Source organism: Solenopsis invicta, chromosome 15 (genome assembly GCF_016802725.1).
Source record: "Solenopsis invicta isolate M01_SB chromosome 15, UNIL_Sinv_3.0, whole genome shotgun sequence".
NCBI lineage: Eukaryota > Metazoa > Arthropoda > Insecta > Hymenoptera > Formicidae > Solenopsis > Solenopsis invicta.
The window spans coordinates 2,387,894-2,409,162 of NC_052678.1; the positions used below are offsets into that span (position 1 = coordinate 2,387,894).

Here is a 21,269-nt window from a genome sequence, read left to right on the forward strand (position 1 = left end):
TGAACTAAGCTTTATAAGTGTTAACTGTTATTATCGCTTGAAATCCCTATTCAAACTGAGTGGTGAGAGAGCATTTCATGCGCTTGGCGTCCCTGTCGAAGCAAGAAAGGTGGGGGAAAGGCATGCCGTCTATGAAAACGGTATTGAAAACGAAATAAAACCGACCGTGGGTTTCTCGAAGGGGATCTCCAGTCGTGCTGTGTTTCCGGTATAATATCGAAATTGGATTCAAATTAATAAAACCTCGATTCGGGTGTACGATGGTACTATGATCGATATTGGTCGCATAACCCTGCGGCAGTCCGTGGATGTAAAAGCCTCAATGATCTCGTCATAGTGCGTGATATCTCGCTAATAACCAAGTGACACGACGGAGTGGGTTACCTCCCCGGGAGTAAACGAGTTTTCTAACGATTCGCGCGCGGAGGAAGGTAAGGACAACAATCGAACTTTCGTAGCTCATCTCGCCGATCGTTGCGTTCGAGGGAGCGACCGTAGTTCTAATGGTTCTAATATATGACGTGACTCACGCGACTTGTTCGCATGAACGCGAGGGCCGTTCCCGTTCGCGTGTTCGGCGACTTTTTCGCACGTTCGGCGTCTCTCGATTGTGCGAGTGCGGTGCGTAGGGACGCGTACAAATTTTCCTTGACGTCACCGTCGTCGTTGCGTCGGCTCTGCTCAGGTGGAACCGTGCGACCGACGATTGCGTGATACGTGAATTTAATTGGCGACCATAACCTCGCAAAATCGCGATAACTCGCTCGATCGCGCTCTCTTTCTACCTCCCTCTCCCTCTCTCTCTCTTCACTACGGAAAAAGAAAGAGAGAAAGAGAGAGAAAGAAAGACGTCAATTTAACGACGACGAAAAAGAAGTCCAGTTACGTCGCTCTCGCGGCTGCCGATTGCCTCGATATTCGGCTTCGATATATTCCGCTTAATCCGCTTGATAACGAGTCTCTAGGTAAGAGCATTAATTCGTCTCGTTCGCGGAGTGTTCTCGCACTACGCTCCGGCACTACGTGCGTCCCTTCCCGTCAAATATTAATAATAACTTCAATCTTTCGTCTCATGTTTTCCATCGTTCCGCGCTCGTCGCTTCCCGAAATACCGATCTCCGGTGAAAAAAAAAGTTCTCGTGATATTTTAAAGAATTTCTCGTATCTTATACATTTATGAAGATTACCGAAAATAAATCTTAAATGTCTTTAGAGTTCTCTTCGGAACGGGAGCTTTTAGAATATTTCAAAAAGCATATATAGAGAACTTTAATAAAAGATGTAAAACTTCTCAGTACTTTTAAAAAGTATTTGTGTAAGAAAGTTTCAGAAATTTTTTAAAAAGTTATATTATACAAAAATTTGGAAATTCCTGTAGAATTTGGACATCAAAATGAGCATTTTTTTGGGAGAAAATAATGAGTATTATTCGTGAAATGATTCACATTCGTTTAAAATTACATGCATGCATGTACCATTTGTGCACGATAAGATTATATTATTTTCAATGCCCACATTCAGTAGACAATGTAGATTAGTCAACGCACAGTGATATGATTAGTTCTTGCCTTTAGTTCTTTGTTGAATCCAAGGCTGATATTTATAGCTGATTCTTATTTGAAGACCATCTTAAGTAATGCCTTGAGATGCTAATAAGCTCTGTGGTTGATGACAATTAAGATAGTACTTAAGTAAGAATCAACTTTGAATACTAAGGTCAATATTCATACATCTTAAATACTGTCTTAAGATATCATAAACCAATCATAGAACTGTATTAGACTTTTAAGATATTACTTAAGATGGTCTTCAAGTAAGAATTGGCTATAATACTGACTCAAGTTTAGAAACTATTCATAATTACAGCTGGTATTCATAATTGATTCTTATACAATCATGATATAAAAATAGGAGAGTCCAGTGCTTTAAGTAAAGATAGTATGTGTCAGAATAAGATTAAATTTTAACAATTAGGTATTATGAAATCAGCAAATAGATATTATGGAAAGGATGGAATGATTAAGCAGCCAATAAGTAAGAAGCTGAGTAGTTAAGTAATGAGATAAACTAAGTCTTCTTAGGAGGTAGTCTAAAGGAGATAATAGGAATAAATGTGGGAATGATCAAATATTTGAGTAAAGAAAAGAAAGGTGAGGATAAGAAAATAGGATTTGACTGTGGTAAAATAGAGGTGTTAATGAAGAGTAAGAGAAGATAAGAGAGTAAAAGATAAGGCATGTAAAAGTATGGTATAGTATTAGATCAAAAAGAGATTATATGAACATGCGAAAAGAAATGTAATAATATAATAATGTAATATAAAATTATAAAAGTTATATAGGATATAGAATATAAGAAATTATTACAGTTATAATTCAGAAAGGCAATATAGTCTTTTAGCCAGGTATGAATGGATATGTGAGGTAAGGAAAAATGTAAATCAAACTTTTCTTGGTTATGTAAAGCTGAAGTAATAAAATATCTATTGTAATTGATTCTTAAATTTAAAACTGTCTTGAGTATTGCCTTAAGATGTTGACCGATCATAAAATCATATTAGCATCTTAAGACATTACTTAGGATAATCTTGAAATGAAAGAGAATTTACTGCAAATATTGACCAAGGAATCACTGAGTGCCCACTGATTAATTTTTTCTGCTGAATATAGACAATGTATCTCATTTTCTTTTTAGCGTATCTCTCTCTTTTCAAGTTTGTTGAATACTCCACGATTCATCCACAAACTTTGCATATTACCTTTTATTATGTAGAAATAGAGAATTCACAATATTTGTCCTAAAGTCAATTGTTCTTGCAACTGTTAACAGATTCATACAAGCTCTAAGTGAATGATCTTATCATGTTGACATGAGAACTCCATAAATAGATTTGGTATATTCAAATTTTTTGTAGAATAACACTTATGTACGCATATTTATCCGCAAAATTATCTGCAATAAGAAAATACACATCTGTTATTTATGTACGTATATATGCAAGATTACTCAGGTTATTGCCAAAAGAGCGTGTAGAGAGGTCAAGTTAAAACTTTTGAATGGGTACTTTTTTATTTTATTTTGATTCCTCTAAACACTTTAAAAATAATCTTTTGAATCACCACATAAGGTACCTGAGCCAAATAAAGCCAAATAAGAACTTTTAAATTTAAAAACGTGCTTTACGCCCAGAGTACATATGCTTAAAAGATGTCTTACACTATAAAAGAAATTGGATAGAAAGAACCAAGTCTCAGAGTTGCACAAATTTAGTTACAAGAACTATAATCAAGTCAAAATGAATAAAAATCAAGTCAGATAAATATGATACAGTAACTTGTACTAAAAAATGAAGTTAACATTAAAAGACATTGACGAAATTGAAACGTAGTTAAATATGTAATATTAACTATCATAAGGTTTATTTAACAATATAATCTGCTTCATCGTATTGGAGTTTTACAGCGCTCCATAAATAGCATTGGATCACAAATCGAAACACGATACATTAGATAATTGATAGAAGGTTAAAAAAACCTTTATTATTATTATTTTTTTTTATATAATTTATTAAGTTTACGTAATTCAAGGCCAAAATTAAGTTTACTCCGACATTGCTGCCATTAACTTATTGAGTTCTCGTTATTTTGTAAAAAAGTTTACTTAACATTGAAACGATTGTACTGCAGATTTATTTCATCTTTATAAAATTATTCAATTAACTATACAGTTACGTTTGTTTACCACCAATGATTTAGTCAACTCCTAAATATGTTATATAATTAAATTTAATGTTTATTTAAAACAAACAAGATATTAAAAAAATATTAACATTTTCTTGAAACATTCAGATAATTAATTCATCATATTTGATTTAGATTGAGTTGGTTTACTTTATTTCATGTTGTTTCAATTCATGTTTTCTTAGTGCATAAGAAGAGGTAATAGGATCGGGGAATTAGAACCAGCAACAATACGTTTGTTTAGTGCAACAAAATTTATAACGCTGAATTTTGAACTGTTTTTATAAAAATTTCCTGTAAAATTTATTAAGCATTATTTTATGGTTTCAATATTTTTATTTAATACAAATTGAACAAGAATGCCTTCAACGGTCGTAGCTAGGTCTTCGTGCTTGTATTGTCTGTGTGATTTTATATACTTTCCTCAAGTTCAATGAACTACGTGCCGAATTAATTTTCAGTCATAACACAATTCTAAATTAAACAAGATTAAGTAATATCACGTATTATTAAATATTAACCCTTTTCCCCCTGAAAAAAACTGTAAACAAATTTTTATTTACATTTCTCTGTTCCCTCGTCTTCTATAAATAGTTTTTAAAAAATAATTTAAGCAGGCTCCTTTATTCAGTTCAGGTGTTTTATACATATACAGGGGTTGGACAAAATAATATGAACACCTATTCTTATTCCGAAAAAATTCAAGGAAAAGAGGCCATTTTTGCTTCAATGTTGCTTAACTCAATGAAAAAAAAATCGTACAACGCTCATCAAAAACGCAAATTAAAGGTAAAGATCCATGCTTTCGAATGCTGTAAACCGCATTTGCGTGCAATTTTTATTTTGCGTCGTGGAACTTTGCAAAGTTTGTAAAATATTTTGAGATTTGACGCATTCCCATTTAAATCTGCGTAACTCCGTAAACAATCTGTAAATCGTTTATCAATTTCAAAACTAGAGATTTTAAGCTTTAAATGCTTTTTTTATAATGTTTTTACGATTATTTGTAACAAAGTTACACTCTCTTGAATTACGCCTATTTTTCGGAGTCAGAATAGGTGTTCATATTATTTTGTCCAACCCCTGTATGTGTATATACACATACAATATTTAAGTTGATAACAGATTTTGTAAAGTATTATTTTTGTCACAAATCTCGTCAGTGGAAAGGCTACAGATTTGATACAAGATCTGGCATACACAGTAGGTTTATTTCTCGGTTTATTTTTTTTTATTGCTGCATTGGACTGCATTAAAATTTCCCTTCTATCCTTTTTTTATTAAGTTTTAAATATATACCTTATTAATATTTTTTATATGCACTCATATAAAAAATAACATTTTTATTATTTCACAAAATTTTCAAATAAAATAGTAAATTTATTTGACGATCCATATAGTAATTATTTTATTATTTGGAATAATCTAGTTTTAAAAAATTAACGACGTTCTAATTCAATATAAATAAGATTTTTTAAATTAATTTTGAATTCAACTTAATTTAATTTTAACGCAACTTTTAACTGAGTTGATTTTTTTGTTTGTGTAACTTTTAATATAACTAAATTAGTTTTGCAAGCTATTGACTCTAATATAATCTAGTTTAAAAAAGTATATATTAACTCATCCTTGGTATACATACATATGTGTGTATATGTGCATGTATGTATAATTGTTACATTAAACGATTTATTTATAAATGGATATTGTCGTCATAAGAGACATTTACAATGTTGAAATTAGCGTAGCTACTTAAGTATTAATATAAGAGAGAAACAGGTTTGTGTAAAAGCAGGGTTGGCATGGCTTAAACCACGATTTAAACCACGCTTTAAATCACGTGGTTTTTTTAAATTAAAACCATGGTTTCCCATTATTTTGGTTTTTTAAATTGCATTTTTAAATATATAAAACTTTCTGGAGAAGTTCTGCGCCCAAAATGAGTGAAATGTGTGAAGTCCTCATTTCTATAATAATAATAATAATTTTAAATTTAATGAAGAAACTTTTATTACATGGACAATATTTATAAAAATATAATTACAAAAAATTTTATATTATTCATGTATTACGTAATATATTAATACATAAATATTATATTAATTACATAAAAATTATATAATTTTTGTAATTAATAAATATTTAGTAATGTATATAGAAAAACGAGTTTACTAGTTTTTACAGTTTTCTTTAATCTCTTTTTTTTTAATAAAAGTCACCTACAATTAAGAGTAAAAAAAAACGTCTTAATATTATATAATAAAAACTGATACACAAACTTTTTATTTGTAATTAAAATTTACAAATAATAAATTTTTATTAGTTCCTACTATTTAATGGTTGAATCTATTTATTTAGCAATTTAAAATAATATACAATATCGTTTCATTCCATTTTATTTCAATGTCGAAAAGATAAAAAATGAAAAATAAAATAAATCATTAAAAACAGACAAATGCAGGGATCTCTTACAGTCAAATGAAAATGTACATATATATTTTTAGAATATTGTTAATTGTGTAGCAAAACATTTGTTTATGTTTTAAAATTCTTATATAAATATTAAAATAGCTTTAATATTAAATATTAAAAGTGTTAAATATTATATTATATATTGTAATTATAAATATTAAACTTGCATTAACATATAAAACAAGTTTTAAATTTTAAAAAACCTCAAAAACCAGGTTTAAACCAAAAAAATCTGGTTTTTTTTTTTAAAAAAACCAGGTTTTTACCCAACAATGTGTAAAAGTATATAAACTTTTACTCTAGAGAACAGAGGGATGCCACGTAGCAAGCGAAGAGGGCCCTCCAGCACAAATCACAGTCATACTCCCATTGATATGTCAGTGTCTGGTGCACATGAAGACAGTTTACCTAGGCATCCTTCAAAACGGTTAAGACATACCTCTAGGTTTGAAATCACATTTTATAACAACAATATACACAAATACTTTATTAATACTTATTAAATTATATCTAACAATATTCTATTACTGCGAAAGAAAAAGTAACATTAAAAACAATTGTTATTTTTCTCTCTTTCTCTTTCTCTCTCTCTCTCTCACTGTCATTTTAATATAATATTCTTACGTATTATATGCATTGTTTATCCATTATTGAATTAAATAAGGAAAATTTTAATTAATTTTATATTGTATAATTATTAAACAATTTTCAAATTTTTTCCAATATATGAATAATGATGTTGCAGTGCCAGACGATACACAAAATCTGATGATGTATCCAATGCTTCAACGTTCTCCCAAAAACGCTGTGTCACTTGGTTCAGAGAATACACTACACCAGATGATACAGACACTCTCGGACCCGAAGGAATGGAAAAGTTTTGTGAGGATATCGGCGTAGAACCTGAAAATGTGGTGATGCTTGTTCTCGCGTACAGGATGAACGCTCGCCAAATGGGGTTCTTCACACTGAGTGAATGGCTCAGAGGCTTTACGGAGCTTCAGTGCGACTCGATTAGTAAAATACAACAGAAGCTCGAGTACCTAAGAAATCAATTAAATGACCCATACATATTTAAGGGGATCTACAGATATGCTTACGATTTTGCAAGAGTATGTGCGGCGTTGTCTATAATATATATTATCAGTATCATTTCAGATATATACGTACGAGTGTATAATATTGAATTACTTTTGCTACTTCTAATTATGTTCCTAAACCTCTTTGCAGGACAAAGATCAACGTAGTATGGATATGGAAACGGCAAGAGTAATGTTACAACTGCTTTTGGGAAAACATTGGCCACTATTTTCACAGTTTGCTCAGTTCCTAGATCAATCAAAGTACAAAGTGATCAATAAAGATCAATGGTGCAACATATTAGAATTTTCACGTACAATCAATCATGACTTATCTAATTATGATTTAGACGGAGCGTGTAAGTGCACAAGAGAAAGTTTCAATAATAGAAACCAAAACAAATTTCAAAAAAATAATAAGACAGGACTGAGAGTTAAACGCGGGTCTTAAAGCCAAATAAATAAATTATATAATAAAGTTTATTTAAAATACATTAATAGTGTTGAACTTATTAAAATATTTATAAATAAATTTTATTTTATAATTAATTTATTTGGCACATTAAGACCTATATTTAATTCTTAATAGTTCTTTTGTCTTTTGTTTTTTAAGAAATGTCAATTCTAACAGAAATGAGTAGTTACATACATAATGTTGTGTATACAACATATTTTTTTAGGGCCAGTAATGCTTGACGAATTTGTTGAGTGGTTAAAAATTCAACGAGGCGAAGGATCGTCATCAACAGAAGTTAGAGGCAGCTGAAACATCATAAGAATAGTCCATTAAACTAAGAACAATTTGTTTCTTTTTATCATAATATTCTGTAATTAACGAAATTTCTGTTTATAAATATCATAATCTCGCAATATTTCCATCATTCATATTTTTTTTATTACAATTAAATAATAGTGATGTATTGTAAGTAGCTTTATCTTAATATGATTTACAATATCATGTGTATAAATTCGGCTCAAGATTTTTTCGATCCATTTTCTTACTTATCGCTATTTGAATCCAAAATTCGTCGCAGAAACTTGTGATTAGAAATAAAACTATTTTGATATAAGATTTACTTGTGCAATTTATAAAAAATAATTTGAGATATCAAATTGATGAATAAGTAAGTTGGACTGATGATATAGCATTTTCCAAAATTGAGTAACACTTGATAATTGCTATTGACTCATAAATTGTAACATTTTGCACATTATTGCGTTATCGCAGATGAAATATTTTTATTACGCACTTCTCGATACGTTGTTAGACATATTATCTAAATAAATTGATAAAGAACTACATGCAACTTTCACATTCCACGTCATTGAATTAATATCGAAAGTATATTTCTGTGAACCTTCTTGTGATTTACATAATTTATAATTTTTCAGGAAAATTCTGTTCATATTTCTAATTTTTCGTGTACTCCTTACCTCGTCCATCGTAAACCTTATTGTAACGACACTCTACAAAATTTAGGTATTGTATAATATTGTCAATGCAAGATATTTAATTAAAAAAGCGAATATGCGAATATCACTAAGTAGACTCATTGGTGAAGTGAAACACTATGCAGGTGCTACTACAACGTTTAATACTCTACAAAGCAGTACCGTAAAGTGTCAATATCATGCGCTATTTAGTCAAAATTAAGTAATTCCTGTAAATGCTAAAATTATGGGTGTATGTTAGAATAACGGACTCTTATTAAAACAATATTTATTAAGTACATCTATTTCCCCAATATCTTTCAAATTTACTGATATCACAGACCGTGCTTCATTAATAAGGACGCAAAATTTGTTAGCAAAAGAAAACTTGGTTTGTAATTATTTATTTGCAAAAGCATCCCTATTAATACGTCTTTGATATCATTGTTTAGTCCAATAATCTTAACAATCTGTACGCTAAAACTGAGCATCTTTATAATTTTCGACGCTCGTTTTGCATGACAAAATTTGATTATCGAGATCTTAACTCGTATGGCACAGAGTAGTTTATAACATTTCTGCAGTATTGCTGGAATATTGCAACGTTGCTGCAAGATTGCTGAAATATTATATTGCATTCTGTGCTGTATGGGAATATCTTAGAAAACATCGCCAAGAATTTTGCGAAGTTTTCATGAAACTCATGTATATGATATAATTATATAAGACAACTGTATGTAAAATATATTAATTTGATAAAGCGCTAACCATTTTCATTTAATAAATTTTACAAAACTGACTTCAGCTTATACGTTACTAAAGTCCATAAGTTAATTTAATAAAACACAAACTCGACATTGTTGGATTTCTTCAATTAGATATTAAAGTTAAATATCTTTATATCTTTCTACATATTTATTTCTCTATTATAAAAGATGTAGCTACATTAACAATGTGATTTTTGCATTTATACCCACAGCTTCTAAACATAATAAATATAGAATTTCTGTAAGAAAAATTATACGTTTATTGAATATATTGGTAAATTTACATATTGCAAGTTACAATTACAGGATGTTGCAATTTATTGCTATTACTGGAGAGTGTAACGTATTTAACGATAATAGGGAACGAATAAAATATCTTTTTCAATATTTCATTTATCATACACGATTATCGTTTTTTAATGATTAAAATATTACGTACGAAATGTCACTATGTATAGAGATACATATAAGATAAAAAGTGTACATATAACGCGTAAGAATTTTTATTAACAAAATTTTCATTAGAATTTTTAATATATTGTGCATTTTCTAATACGTTACAATTATCTATACATTGTCTATATCATAGAAAATTATCGAACTTTAATAACTTAATGTGTGGCTACAGATAATACATTCTACATGGTAACAATTATACAAGACGATAGTATACTAGAAATGCCTGATGCATTTACGCAATCTTGATTTAAAATATATGATTATGAGAAAAATTGACATTGTCCTAGAGAAAGAACAGAAATACTACTAATAGTTAGCAGAAGACATAAATATCTACCCTTGATAGGAATTCTGAACAGTCTAGCGCACATTTTCAACGAAGACGTGTACAAGAGTATACTATCGAGGTCCTCGCCTGGAGTAGCTTGATACACAAACGGTCGTATACGTATTTCATGCCCTACAGCTCGGATCATGGAGCAAGCATTCGTTAAGCGAGCAGCCTGAAAAGAAAATGTGTATATTGATGAATTAATAAGCAGGAGAAATAATGCAGCACTACTCTAATGAAAAAAATTCTCATAATGTCTCGTAATAATTTTAAGAATTTTAATATTTGGAATTTATAAATTTAATAAAATGAAAAAGAGAAAATACGGTGGATACGAGTTAGGCGCAGTTAACGGTGCGCAGAATAGTAACAAAATTAAATTTATATATAGTTACATAAATTTATTAACATGTCATATGAACGTTTCGGCTCTTCCTTCGAGCCATCTTTAGCAAAAATTAACAGTAGAATTGCGTATTTTCTCTTTTTCATTTTATTAAACTTTTCGTGAGTCTTAATTATTATTTTTATAAATTGAAGCTTTTCTTTAGATTTTGTAAGTTTTCTTTGAAAATTATAGAATGAAAAATCTCAATATTTCAAAATATTCACCCAGATAAACTAGTATGACAGAAACTTTATTTTATTATTTATTATATTTATAAAAACAATTTTTTATATTAAGCTAATTATAAAATCATATGCAATGATTAAATTTTTTGTCATACTGCTGTAATACGTATCAAAATTAATTTCAGATTGTTATATTATTTTTATAACATCAGTATATAAAAACGTGTGTATATATATATTAAATGCTATACATATAATGATGCATTTTAGCAATCGTTATATGTCATATATATTATATGTAATATAGCAAATATAAATGAATTTAAACTGCTTCTTTATTGCTGCATAAAATTAGATAATTTTACTGTAAAATTGAGATAAACAAAAGTTGATTTTGCACTAAATCTTCATTCTATACTCTATACTCAATAAAAAAATAAATATTATAAATATGTTACTATTTTTCAATAAATAAATTAATATATTTCTTAAATAATTTCTGCTAATTTTATTCTGTATTTTTATTTTGTTTTCTTATTTTATAATTATGACTTTGCTATATCTAAACAATTATAAGACACAACCTTTTTGAATTATTTAATTTAATATAAACAAGACAAATTTATGTATTTTAGTCTGTCTGAGTACACATATAAAGAATTCTAAAAAAGATATAAACTTTCTCAGCATTTAAATTAAAAAATGTCCCAATTCACATGAAAATGAATAAAATACTGAAAAGTTATAAAATTTCTAAAAAGTTGTAAAATTATACTGTAAGTTTGAAAAAATTTATACAAAAATTTTTAAAAATTATATGAAGAATTAAAAAAAATGTTTACCATACAGGGGACAATACGATACCTGTATAAATGGAGCAATCGAAATCAAAATCCATAATACAACATTCATTACATTAACATATGTAACAGGATATATAACAGGATTGTTGTTCATGTCGTTGATATAATATTGAAACAACCATACGATACCCGCAGTTGCCCATGACAAATTAACTATAGTGTAAATGCAAACAGCCGGACCTAATTCATCATTGAAGTATTTCAACAGTTTCTTGAATTCATTGATGTCCTATTATAAGCAAAAAAATGTGTTGTTAGAAAAGATGAATAAAATCAAAGATGAATAAAATCGAGTATTGGCTTGTCTAAATCATAATTGTCACAAGGTGCAGATCGAGTTCTTTTTCCAAGTGCTTTTCTGATAAAAACAATTCTTTTGTATATTTCATATTTCTTTATAAATTTTTCAGATGTTAAATTTATGAAGATTTCTCAGTATTTCTAAGTTTCTGGAAAAATAAAATCGAGGAAAATACTCATTTCTTTTCGTAATTTTTGTATTTTTTCCAAAAAATATTGATAATAGCAGTGTACTTTATTAATAAATTCTTTACTTACTAGAGCTCTTAGATGTGAAAAAAATCTTAACACCGTTAATATAGAGGACAGTAAAAAAGATAACATCTTAAAAAAAACTCAAAAAAATAATAAAGGAGAAAAAAATATTTTTCCTCAAAATCTCCAAGAAATTTTCCGAACTAAGAATATGAATTGCAAACACAGACCCTCATCCAGTCGATAGGCAGTAGAACATGTTGGAGCAATTTTCCGCGTAGAAAGTAAAGGTGTGACATCAATAACTGCCCTTGCAGGCAGTAGCTTGTTATAATGGTGCCTTGAACCATGTCGTGCCACAAGGTACAAACAATTAGGAATATTTTCAACGTTATCTTCACCTGATATGGACTGCAGAGGATGAGATACGAATATTTCAATTTACTTGTTTCTCAAGCAACATTCTCCGTTTTATGCACAGATCATTTACACGTTAATAATATATGTAGCTACCTATTTTCCACCCATTGAAATACTATGCTTCTTTCGGCCATTTGAATATTCACTGTGATTAATGCCATGATCATCCATACTATGCTCAATGCTATAAACAGCCACAATATATGCACGAGGCGCTTTTGATTGCCACGATTTATTGGATTCGAGGAGAGTAGAAATGCTCTCTCCATCAGATTCTGCAGCTGCTCATTCTCCTTGACACGAAACAGGTATATCGTGTATAAATACGCTACTAAATGTAATACACTCGGAATTAAATAGCTGAATATCACGTTTCCGTAGCAAGACGGTGACTGCGTCTGTTCCGCGTCGACTTCCAGTTCGTTTTGTCCCACGATTAATACTTTATAACAGAATCCTCGGTCTCTTCTGAAAACGACAAATGTACTTCTTTTATTATAGCATAAATGAAATACAAGATAACAAATTAAATAAGATATACTAAGATGTTGAAAACATTTTGAAATTTTGTGACATAATACATGTATTTTATATTAGTAAAATATTTTAATTTATATATATATATATATATATATATATACACATACACAAAATTTCTTTTACACATCCTTAATTTCCATTTTTTATTTTTCTTAGGATATACAACTCATGTAAAAATAAAATAATAAATTACCTGAAACAAGCCATATATTGTAAAATGTATCCAATACATATAAATATAGTAACTTGAACAGTATGAAAATTTGCTAAAATCGAACATCGTAAAAAATGATCAGAGTCATCACTGCTAGTTGGTCTCAATCCCATCACTCCTAACAACCTCAAGTAAGGCCTCAGTATTTTATGCTTACAATAATGAAGTACAGCTGATGTACTAATGAAATTCTCATAGTCTTCCGTGATCTCACCCACTTGCTGTACAACAAATAAATTTTTTAAATTTGAGACTGCAGAAAAAACTCTACATTACATAATCTAAACATTAAAATAAAACATTAAAAATTGTTATTCTAATTATAACTTACATCAGTACTTTGAAAAGTTGTTGTTATACTTGTTAATATGGATGGAATGGAGACTTCTGTATGTTCTTCATGATTCTGTTGAAGTTGATCTTTATCATTTTTTAACTTATTATTATAATCCATCTGCAAACAATTTTATTACATTAATTTTGTTTATATTTCGTTATTATACGTACATTATTTATATATTTTTTATTTCATTCAATAAATATTTTAGAATACATTACTAGCTTATGTATTAATTATTTCTAAAATATTTATTGAAATTAATGAACACGTACATATACTAAACTGTATAAAAATATCATGTGAAAAATATCATCAATAATATAATCATTTTATAGAATATAAATATTATAATTATCCTGATAAAATATTTTATTGACATTGTAATAAATTATAATGAATAACATTGAAATATTATTAAAATTCAGTATTATATGTGAGTGGATTAGAATGAAAGTAGTCCAAGTATTAAAATTAGTCCAAGTCTTAAAATTATCAATAAATAATTTAACACAATTTAAGAGGTTTTAAAAATTTTAAATAAGCTTAAACATTTGTAATTGCAATAATTTGTAAATTTAAACATTTATATTACATTTAACTTGCAAAAATTCAACTAAAAAACTTAATATTGTTTGTTTTGCCTTGTCTCATTACTTTTCTAACATTTTCAGCATATTTCAGTGTCTAATTTTTAATCAATCTGTAAAAATATTATTTTATTTTTCCAATATATTATATTATTTTTCCAATGGTTTTAATAATTATCTTTAGAATTCATAATATTTTGCTACTATAATATATAATTTATATACATATATGCACTGAAATATATTCAATCATATATCACTAATTTTCTTTTTCTATTTCAACAACTTCATAATTGTTTTTAATGATTTCAGAGATTTATTTCCATCAGGACAGAGAAATTAATTTTCCATGCACTATGTATCTTGAAATAATTTTAAGATTATACCGAATATGTGTCTTAAAAACACATTCACAGAATTCGATTCTTAATATGTTTATACTGAAATCAAAACACGCGCGCGCGCGCGGACACACACACGCGCGCGCGCAGCACGCACGCACGCACGCACGCACGCACGCACGCACGCACGCACGCACGCACGCACGCACGCACGCACGCACGCACGCACGCACGCACGCACGCACGCACGCACGCACGCACGCACACACACACACACACACACACACACACACACATATATATACAAGGTTCTACTATATCTTAATATGTTAAGCTTTAACTTTAAGACTAACAAGCTGTGGTACCTCAAAAAAAAAAAAAAAAAAAAAAACAGACTGTATTTCAATCTAATATAATACTCGTGTGTACAGTTGTAATGATAAGACTGTACAATCTATTATAACTGGATTTACAGAAAAATCGATTTATCAATTAATATAATAATAACTCACCGACGCCATTTGAAACTTCTTGGCCAAGGAACATACTGTTTCCGAACTTGAAAAGAAAATATTTATATCAATAGTTTGACATGTGGCTCACTCTAACATATGAATATAAATTATATCAGTTCTCCGAGATGACATTTCACCTTTGCTCGTAGATATCCACGTGTATCACGGCTAAGCAAAATTGTGTTTGTGCAAAAGCACGGCGCGCGTATGTGTTATAGAGCGAAGCAACAAATAAAAATGAATAAAAATTTTTATATTTACAACATTATAATACAAAGATATTAATAAACTAACATTAAATTTTTACATATTAACACTTATTAAACGTGAAAATTAACGTTTTTTCCTTAAAATGCTTCTTGCTGGCCGCAACACATTGTATTCTGTTCTACGGCGTTTTACTTCTGGTCGTTGTTTCTTCTACAAAAAAGAAAATGGAAGATAATAAAATAAAAATCACTTTTTAATAATTAAATTAATTAAATAAATCCTAATATGACCAGGAAAGATAATAACAAATTAAACTAACGAGAAATGACAATACTGGTCGAAAGCAGTTCTTAGTGTTCAATTTTTTAGGTGAATTTATATGCATCGGCTGAAAAAGACGCTCATATAACTTCGGTTGTTACAATAAATATTATTAAGTACCTCGATGGTCGAACTGATGGAAGACATTCTTTCTGGATAGTTGAAGGATCTAGGTTCAAACCCTGGTCAAAGTAATATATTTTTCGCAAAATTTTTTTACAGTTTTTCGAGATTAGAGATAGTAGATGCGTGCAAGCATAAAAAAAATTAAATTATCACTTTTATAACATTACATTATGTTAAATAGATGGTACACATGTGTACCTGGAGTCTCGAAAGGGTTAAAGAAATCTTGTAAATGTTTATAAATTATTGAGCACTAAGAAAATTATTGAGCATTAAGAACTGCTTTTGACCAGTATTGCCATTTCTCATTAGTTTAATTAATCTCGTTAGATTATTATTAAATTAATTTAATTAAATAACGAATACCTTTTCGATGACAAAAGTCATCTCCCTGCTACCACGCGAACCGGACACTTTAATATTGTGTGTCTCTTCATTTGCTAATCTCTCGCCAAACGTGGATCTGTGAATCATTAGAACATCATTTTTAACGATTCGAAATCTAAACGGGTAATACTTTACAAATCAAAGATCAGTATATTTACTTGTTCGGTTTTTTCTTTTCCAGTCCGCCTTCCTCAAACCTCACTTCATGTCTAATTTCATTCGAGTTGTTGCCTTTAAAAGAAAAATATGAATAAGAGAATTTTTTTGTATGTACAGAAAAAAAAATTTTTCAATGAACAAAAAAAATATTACTTGGAATTTTTTTTGTTTTATCTTTTGGTTCATCCTCGTCAGATTTATTTTGAGTTTCTTCTTCCTCTTCTTCTTCTCGTGCCAATTGTCGTTTCAATTTTTTATCTTTACTTTTAGCAAGGTGAGAAATAACAGGATTCAATAAATTATATTCCTCGGAGTTTTTATCGACTTGGAAATCAGGATTGCTAAAGAGAGCTTTAAATCGCTCGTCTTTCAACAGATTAGAAGACGCTTGCTTCTTCTTGTCACTAACATTTGCATTTTCCATCAATTTCAATGCTAATTCCTGATTTACACTTGGTAACTTTTGTATCTGTATTTTAAAAGATGATGTAAATTAATATTTTTAGAGTAGCTATAAATAAAAATAAAGAAAATTGAAAGATATATATACCTGTACTCTGCTGATGGCTTCCTCTTTAATTTTGTCACGAATTCTTCTTTTTTTGTATTCTTCAAATTCAAATGGTTTCATTACATCCCTTGCTTTCCTATACAAACGGATGTCCATAAAGTAGCCGTGCATATAAGCCCTGAGTAGATTAGTACCCTTCAAATGTGCAAGACCTAATTCGTCCAGTTCCTTATCAGTTACAAATTTGTAATCGTCATAGATGATATCATAATTTTGTTCCTCCAATTCCTCTGTAAGATTATCAAGGAAACTACACCAGCGAGGAGCGGGACCAAGACTAGGAATATAATATACTTGCATTTTTGTAGTTTCATTAGCTGTTAGCAGCATACCGCTATTTGGTATGACAGACAAATCATTAAAGTCATGCTGAGCCTCTATGGAAGTATAAAGTTTACCCTGAAAAAAAATAATCTATGAAAGATTCTATTTGTAAGATCAAAAATATTAATTTTCTGGGTAGAGTAAATTAATATATATTTTTTAATTATGTATATTAAGTTACAGGTAATAAAATTAATTATGTTAAAAATTGCGTCAAAATTAAATTAAAAGTTAATTTTGAAAAACATTACTTATTTTATATTAAATTAGAATGTGATTTTTTTAAATACATTATTTTACATAACAAAACAATATATATCAAATAAATTTTATATTTTATTTATAAATTAAGTTATATTTTATTTATAAATTAAGAAATATTAATTTTTATATGGAAACATTTTTCAAAATACTTTATTTATAACAATTTTTTTTCTATTACATAGGTAAATTTTTATCTTAAGGAAAAAAGTAAATAATGTTTTAAATATAAGGAAAAAAGTAAGTTAATGTTTTAAAAATAATTAGTTAAAGTTAAAAATTAATTCACTTAAAATTAATTAAGTTAAAAGTTACTAATTATCAACTTTATTTTATTTTATTTTAGTTACTTTCCCTCCTTGATTAGTTTATAATTTATATTTTGACTAAAATAAATATAAAATGAGCCGAAATAATAGGAAATGGTAATCAAGAAAGGATTAATTCTATGGTTCAAAATAAATCAATATTTTGAATCGTAAAATTTCTCCCTTTCTCGCTTCCCTTTTATGGCTTAGCCATGTATATAATGCTTTGAAAGGAAAAGTAAACTTTACTTACGGTATCTTTCTCCCATATTTTTACAATCGAACTGTCCATAGAGTAAACAAGATTCATCTTTTGGTGGAAATCTATGCATGTTATTGGTAATCCATACATATGATCTTTAGTTAAAAATGGTTTATTGGATCTTATATCATACATTAATACATGTCCTGTTGATGTGCCAACTCCTAAATGCAATCCCCCTTGAAATTTCAAGGCAGTAATTGCAGGAACAGTTTCCAATCTGATTAAAAAAAAATCAGTTGTGTGACAATATAGAAAATATTTAAATTAATCTACTAAAAAGGGTAAATTCTATTCTTATGTCTTACTTGTCTTGAGTAATACAATGCAGAGCGCAATCGAGTATGCCAACTCTATTCCTTACTCTTGGATCCCAAGCTTCAATTTTTCCTTCCTGAGTGCCAACCGTAAGTAAATGATGCAATGGATTTATCTCGCATTTATTTATCGATGTTGCTTCTGTTTCAAATGGTTGCAAAAATTGACCACGTTCAAGATTTATTCTGTATATCTTATTACTGTAAAAATATATAACAATGTATTTTTATTTTCACATTTTTTATTTGCAATATATATACAAATCTGTATATTAATTTAAATAATGAGATATAACATAACATGTGTGGAAATATATCGGTCGATAAAGTTTCCAGAATGTTTACTCAACTTTTGTAAAAAAATTCTTTCAGAATTCACAGATTTTCTAGGAATTTAAACATAAAATTCTAGTTAAGATTAAAGAATTTTGTAAGACAACTTTGAAATAAATTTATTTTACTTCATTTTTTAATATTTTTTAATACAATCACAAAAACCCACTTATTAAATATAAGAAATAAAAAGCAATAATGTAAATTAAATGACATAATAATCTGTACGTAATATGCAAATTTAGGTTATCAGAAATACCAAATTCAAAAAATAATTAAACACTAATTTAAAAATTTTAGAATGATTCTTTTGTCACTGATTTTTTTTTAAACTTGTATGTTATACTTATTATTATTGTATGTTATATTACTAATATATTACTAACATATAAACTTATTGCAAACAATTTTGTTGCATTATAAAAAAATGATTAAAAATAATTTCATCAGAGACAATTTAAAAATAAAATACCAAAAATTTCCACAAGTACTAATAAAATTCTGTAAGAATCCATGATTTTCAAGAGTAAAAGACATTTTTAAAAATTTCCCTGAAAAGATTTTTTCCTATAAACACATTGGTTTTAAAACTTACCCATTGCCTACAATAAAAATATCACATGTTGGATAATGGTATTTTAGATCCCTTCCAAAGTTTGGTACTCTGAGCTTATAATATTTCCCATGAGCAGCGTGAAACTCAACATTACGGTCGCATTGCAGAAATACTATCTAAAAATACATATAATAAATTTGATGAAATTTTGATTCTAGTCAATCCATAGTGTATTATTTTAATAATTTAATTGACACCTTAACTGCTATGATAATCAATAGTTTGTAATATCTTTTAGAAGACTTGTAAAACAATATTATCTAATATCAAATTTTTATATTCACGTAACTTTTAATGTAACTAAATTTGACAAGTCATTAATTTTAGCTTTAGTTAAAAAAATATATTAATTTACTTAACTCTGTTTATAATGAAAATTCTATTATAGTGCAGACAATAATATATACATTAGATAATCAATGTGTTAACAACTAAAAACTTCAGTTACAACAAATTAAATCTATGTACTTTGTATAAATTATTTTGTAACTCTTCTCTCAACAATTATACTTACTTTGCTATAATCATCCGATAATACTTCAAAAGTAACAACTTCAGAATCAAAACACCTCTCAAATTTCAATGCCAAATTATATACATCAAAACACTTTACACGTGGTTTATAAATTCCTGTTGCAAGAATGTATTGTTCATCCTTAGAGACTCTAATAGATGTACTTACTCCAGGCATGTCAAAGTCTTGTATAAGTTCAATACGTCGTCGTATATCTAACAATAAGTAATAATGTTAAATATATTTGTGAAAAAAGAGCCATAAATATTTGGTTTGCAAACCTCTATCTAGATTTTGATAAAATTAAACTCTTCTAATTCCAAAATAGCAAGAATCTAAGGAATTATCATTTTTCAATATTATGAAGAGCAATTATAAAAATTTTCAATTAGAATTGACTAATTACTAAGTTTTAAACATGTTTACAACTGTTCACACAATGAAATTCATAACACATCATTCGCATTTGTATGCAAATTTCACAAGATTTTTTTTATTAGTTATTCATATAATATTTCTTCTATCTCTGCTTTCCTTTCCTTGATGATAAAAGTTTTGTAACTTAAATAATCATATTTATTTAATACTTGTTTACTTTGCATAATGCTGATCAACAATTTATATTTTTCAAATCTTGTTTTTCATTTTTATAAAAGTGAATGAATTTACATTCCTCAAAATCTAAATAGAGATCCATAAATTAAATATCTACAATTGCTTTTCATATTATATATTTTTCATATTTTTATATAATTCTCTTACCGACATTCTTCTTCGATAAACTTCTTCTTTTTCGCTCAGATAACCACTGCAAAAGAATACACATTAAAATGCTATGCTTAACCTAAAATGATTTTATACATAGATAAGATTTTACCTCAGGAAGTGATTTTCCGGCGCTAAGATTATAAATCTTTATGTTATTCGGTGCAGAAACCTGCATTTTGATTTTAAATTTACAAAAATCCTTAGAAATATAAATTTATTTATCATAAATGGAAAATCGTTCAAATTAGACAAAACAGAATGCACGTGAACACTGGTAGAGAGAGAAAGAGAAAGAGAGAGAGAGAAAGAGAGAAAGAGAGAGAAACCTCCTTCTTCGCTTTCTCTTCAGTGTTCCCAGATTCCGAGAGGGCGCTTATCGTATATGGCGCTAAAAATTATCGTATTTGAACACAAATTATCGTACTTTCAAAAATATTAATAAAATAAATTTAAAAACCATTTTTTTTAGTAGAGATAATCATAAAATTTAGTAAAGATAATCGTAAGTTTATAATCAATATTATATTATTCTCGCCCATATTCCAACCAATCAAAGCACAAGTCACGTGATGAGTTGACGAGTCTCTTTTGAGTCCCTAGGGACTCTAGTATGCGCACTAGCGCG

General features: G+C 28.4%; 3 protein-coding genes across 6 annotated transcripts; 1 reads left to right on the forward strand and 2 right to left on the reverse strand.

Annotated features, from left to right (window-relative positions):
* Window positions 1–101: 101 nt before the first annotated feature.
* LOC120359631 (DCN1-like protein 5) lies at window positions 102–9,521 on the forward strand. 2 transcript variants are annotated; one of them, XM_039457726.1, is made up of 5 exons: window positions 102–431; window positions 6,516–6,657; window positions 6,958–7,324; window positions 7,443–7,650; window positions 7,972–9,521. In XM_039457726.1, the coding sequence occupies exons 2-5, from the start codon at window positions 6,527–6,529 to the stop codon at window positions 8,055–8,057; spliced, it is 792 nt and encodes a 263-aa protein (XP_039313660.1). In that variant the 5' UTR covers window positions 102–431; window positions 6,516–6,526; the 3' UTR covers window positions 8,058–9,521. The 2 variants fall into 2 exon arrangements, with proteins under 2 accessions (XP_039313660.1, XP_039313661.1); XM_039457727.1 differs by lacking the exon at window positions 102–431 and adding an exon at window positions 526–965.
* Window positions 9,522–9,725: 204 nt separating this feature from the next.
* On the reverse strand, window positions 9,726–15,589 carry LOC105198870. Of its 3 annotated transcripts, XM_026138685.2 has the most exons (9): window positions 15,305–15,445; window positions 15,165–15,210; window positions 13,716–13,838; window positions 13,542–13,605; window positions 13,364–13,436; window positions 12,724–13,098; window positions 12,441–12,621; window positions 11,717–11,944; window positions 9,726–10,451 (listed from the first exon to the last, which is right to left on the reverse strand). In XM_026138685.2, the coding sequence occupies exons 2-9, from the start codon at window positions 15,171–15,173 to the stop codon at window positions 10,209–10,211; spliced, it is 1,296 nt and encodes a 431-aa protein (XP_025994470.1). In that variant the 5' UTR covers window positions 15,174–15,210; window positions 15,305–15,445; the 3' UTR covers window positions 9,726–10,208. The 3 variants fall into 3 exon arrangements, with proteins under 3 accessions (XP_025994470.1, XP_039313657.1, XP_025994469.1); XM_039457723.1 differs by lacking the exon at window positions 15,305–15,445 and adding an exon at window positions 15,462–15,589 and having other exon boundaries at window positions 13,364–13,605; XM_026138684.2 differs by having other exon boundaries at window positions 13,364–13,605.
* On the reverse strand, window positions 15,400–20,955 carry LOC105198840 (nucleolar protein 10). The gene is made up of 11 exons (XM_011165681.3): window positions 20,754–20,955; window positions 20,639–20,684; window positions 19,877–20,091; window positions 19,342–19,478; window positions 18,405–18,614; window positions 18,088–18,316; window positions 16,921–17,340; window positions 16,524–16,839; window positions 16,370–16,442; window positions 16,191–16,287; window positions 15,400–15,587 (listed from the first exon to the last, which is right to left on the reverse strand). Exons 1-11 carry the CDS (start codon window positions 20,817–20,819, stop codon window positions 15,501–15,503), a joined length of 1,896 nt encoding a protein of 631 aa, XP_011163983.1. The 5' UTR covers window positions 20,820–20,955; the 3' UTR covers window positions 15,400–15,500.
* Between the last annotated feature and the right edge of the window lie 314 nt (window positions 20,956–21,269).

Coding starts and splice junctions, on each gene's coding strand:
- LOC120359631 (XM_039457726.1), top strand. CDS start 6,527: ATGCCACGTAGCAAGCGAAGAGGGCCCTCCAGCACAAATCACAGTCAT. Junction 6,658..6,957: donor CGGTTAAGACATACCTCTAG/GTTTGAAATCAC, acceptor ATGATGTTGCAG/TGCCAGACGATACACAAAAT. Junction 7,651..7,971: donor TTATGATTTAGACGGAGCGT/GTAAGTGCACAA, acceptor ATATTTTTTTAG/GGCCAGTAATGCTTGACGAA.
- LOC105198840 (XM_011165681.3), bottom strand. CDS start 20,819: ATGCAGGTTTCTGCACCGAATAACATAAAGATTTATAATCTTAGCGCC. Junction 19,479..19,876: donor TATCGGATGATTATAGCAAA/GTAAGTATAATT, acceptor ATGTATTTTTAG/ATAGTATTTCTGCAATGCGA. Junction 18,615..19,341: donor ATTTTTATTGTAGGCAATGG/GTAAGTTTTAAA, acceptor ATATTTTTACAG/TAATAAGATATACAGAATAA.
- LOC105198870 (XM_039457723.1), bottom strand. Junction 13,099..13,363: donor CAATATATGGCTTGTTTCAG/GTAATTTATTAT, acceptor TGTCGTTTTCAG/AAGAGACCGAGGATTCTGTT. Junction 10,452..11,716: donor CGATTGCTCCATTTATACAG/GTATCGTATTGT, acceptor TTTTCTTTTCAG/GCTGCTCGCTTAACGAATGC.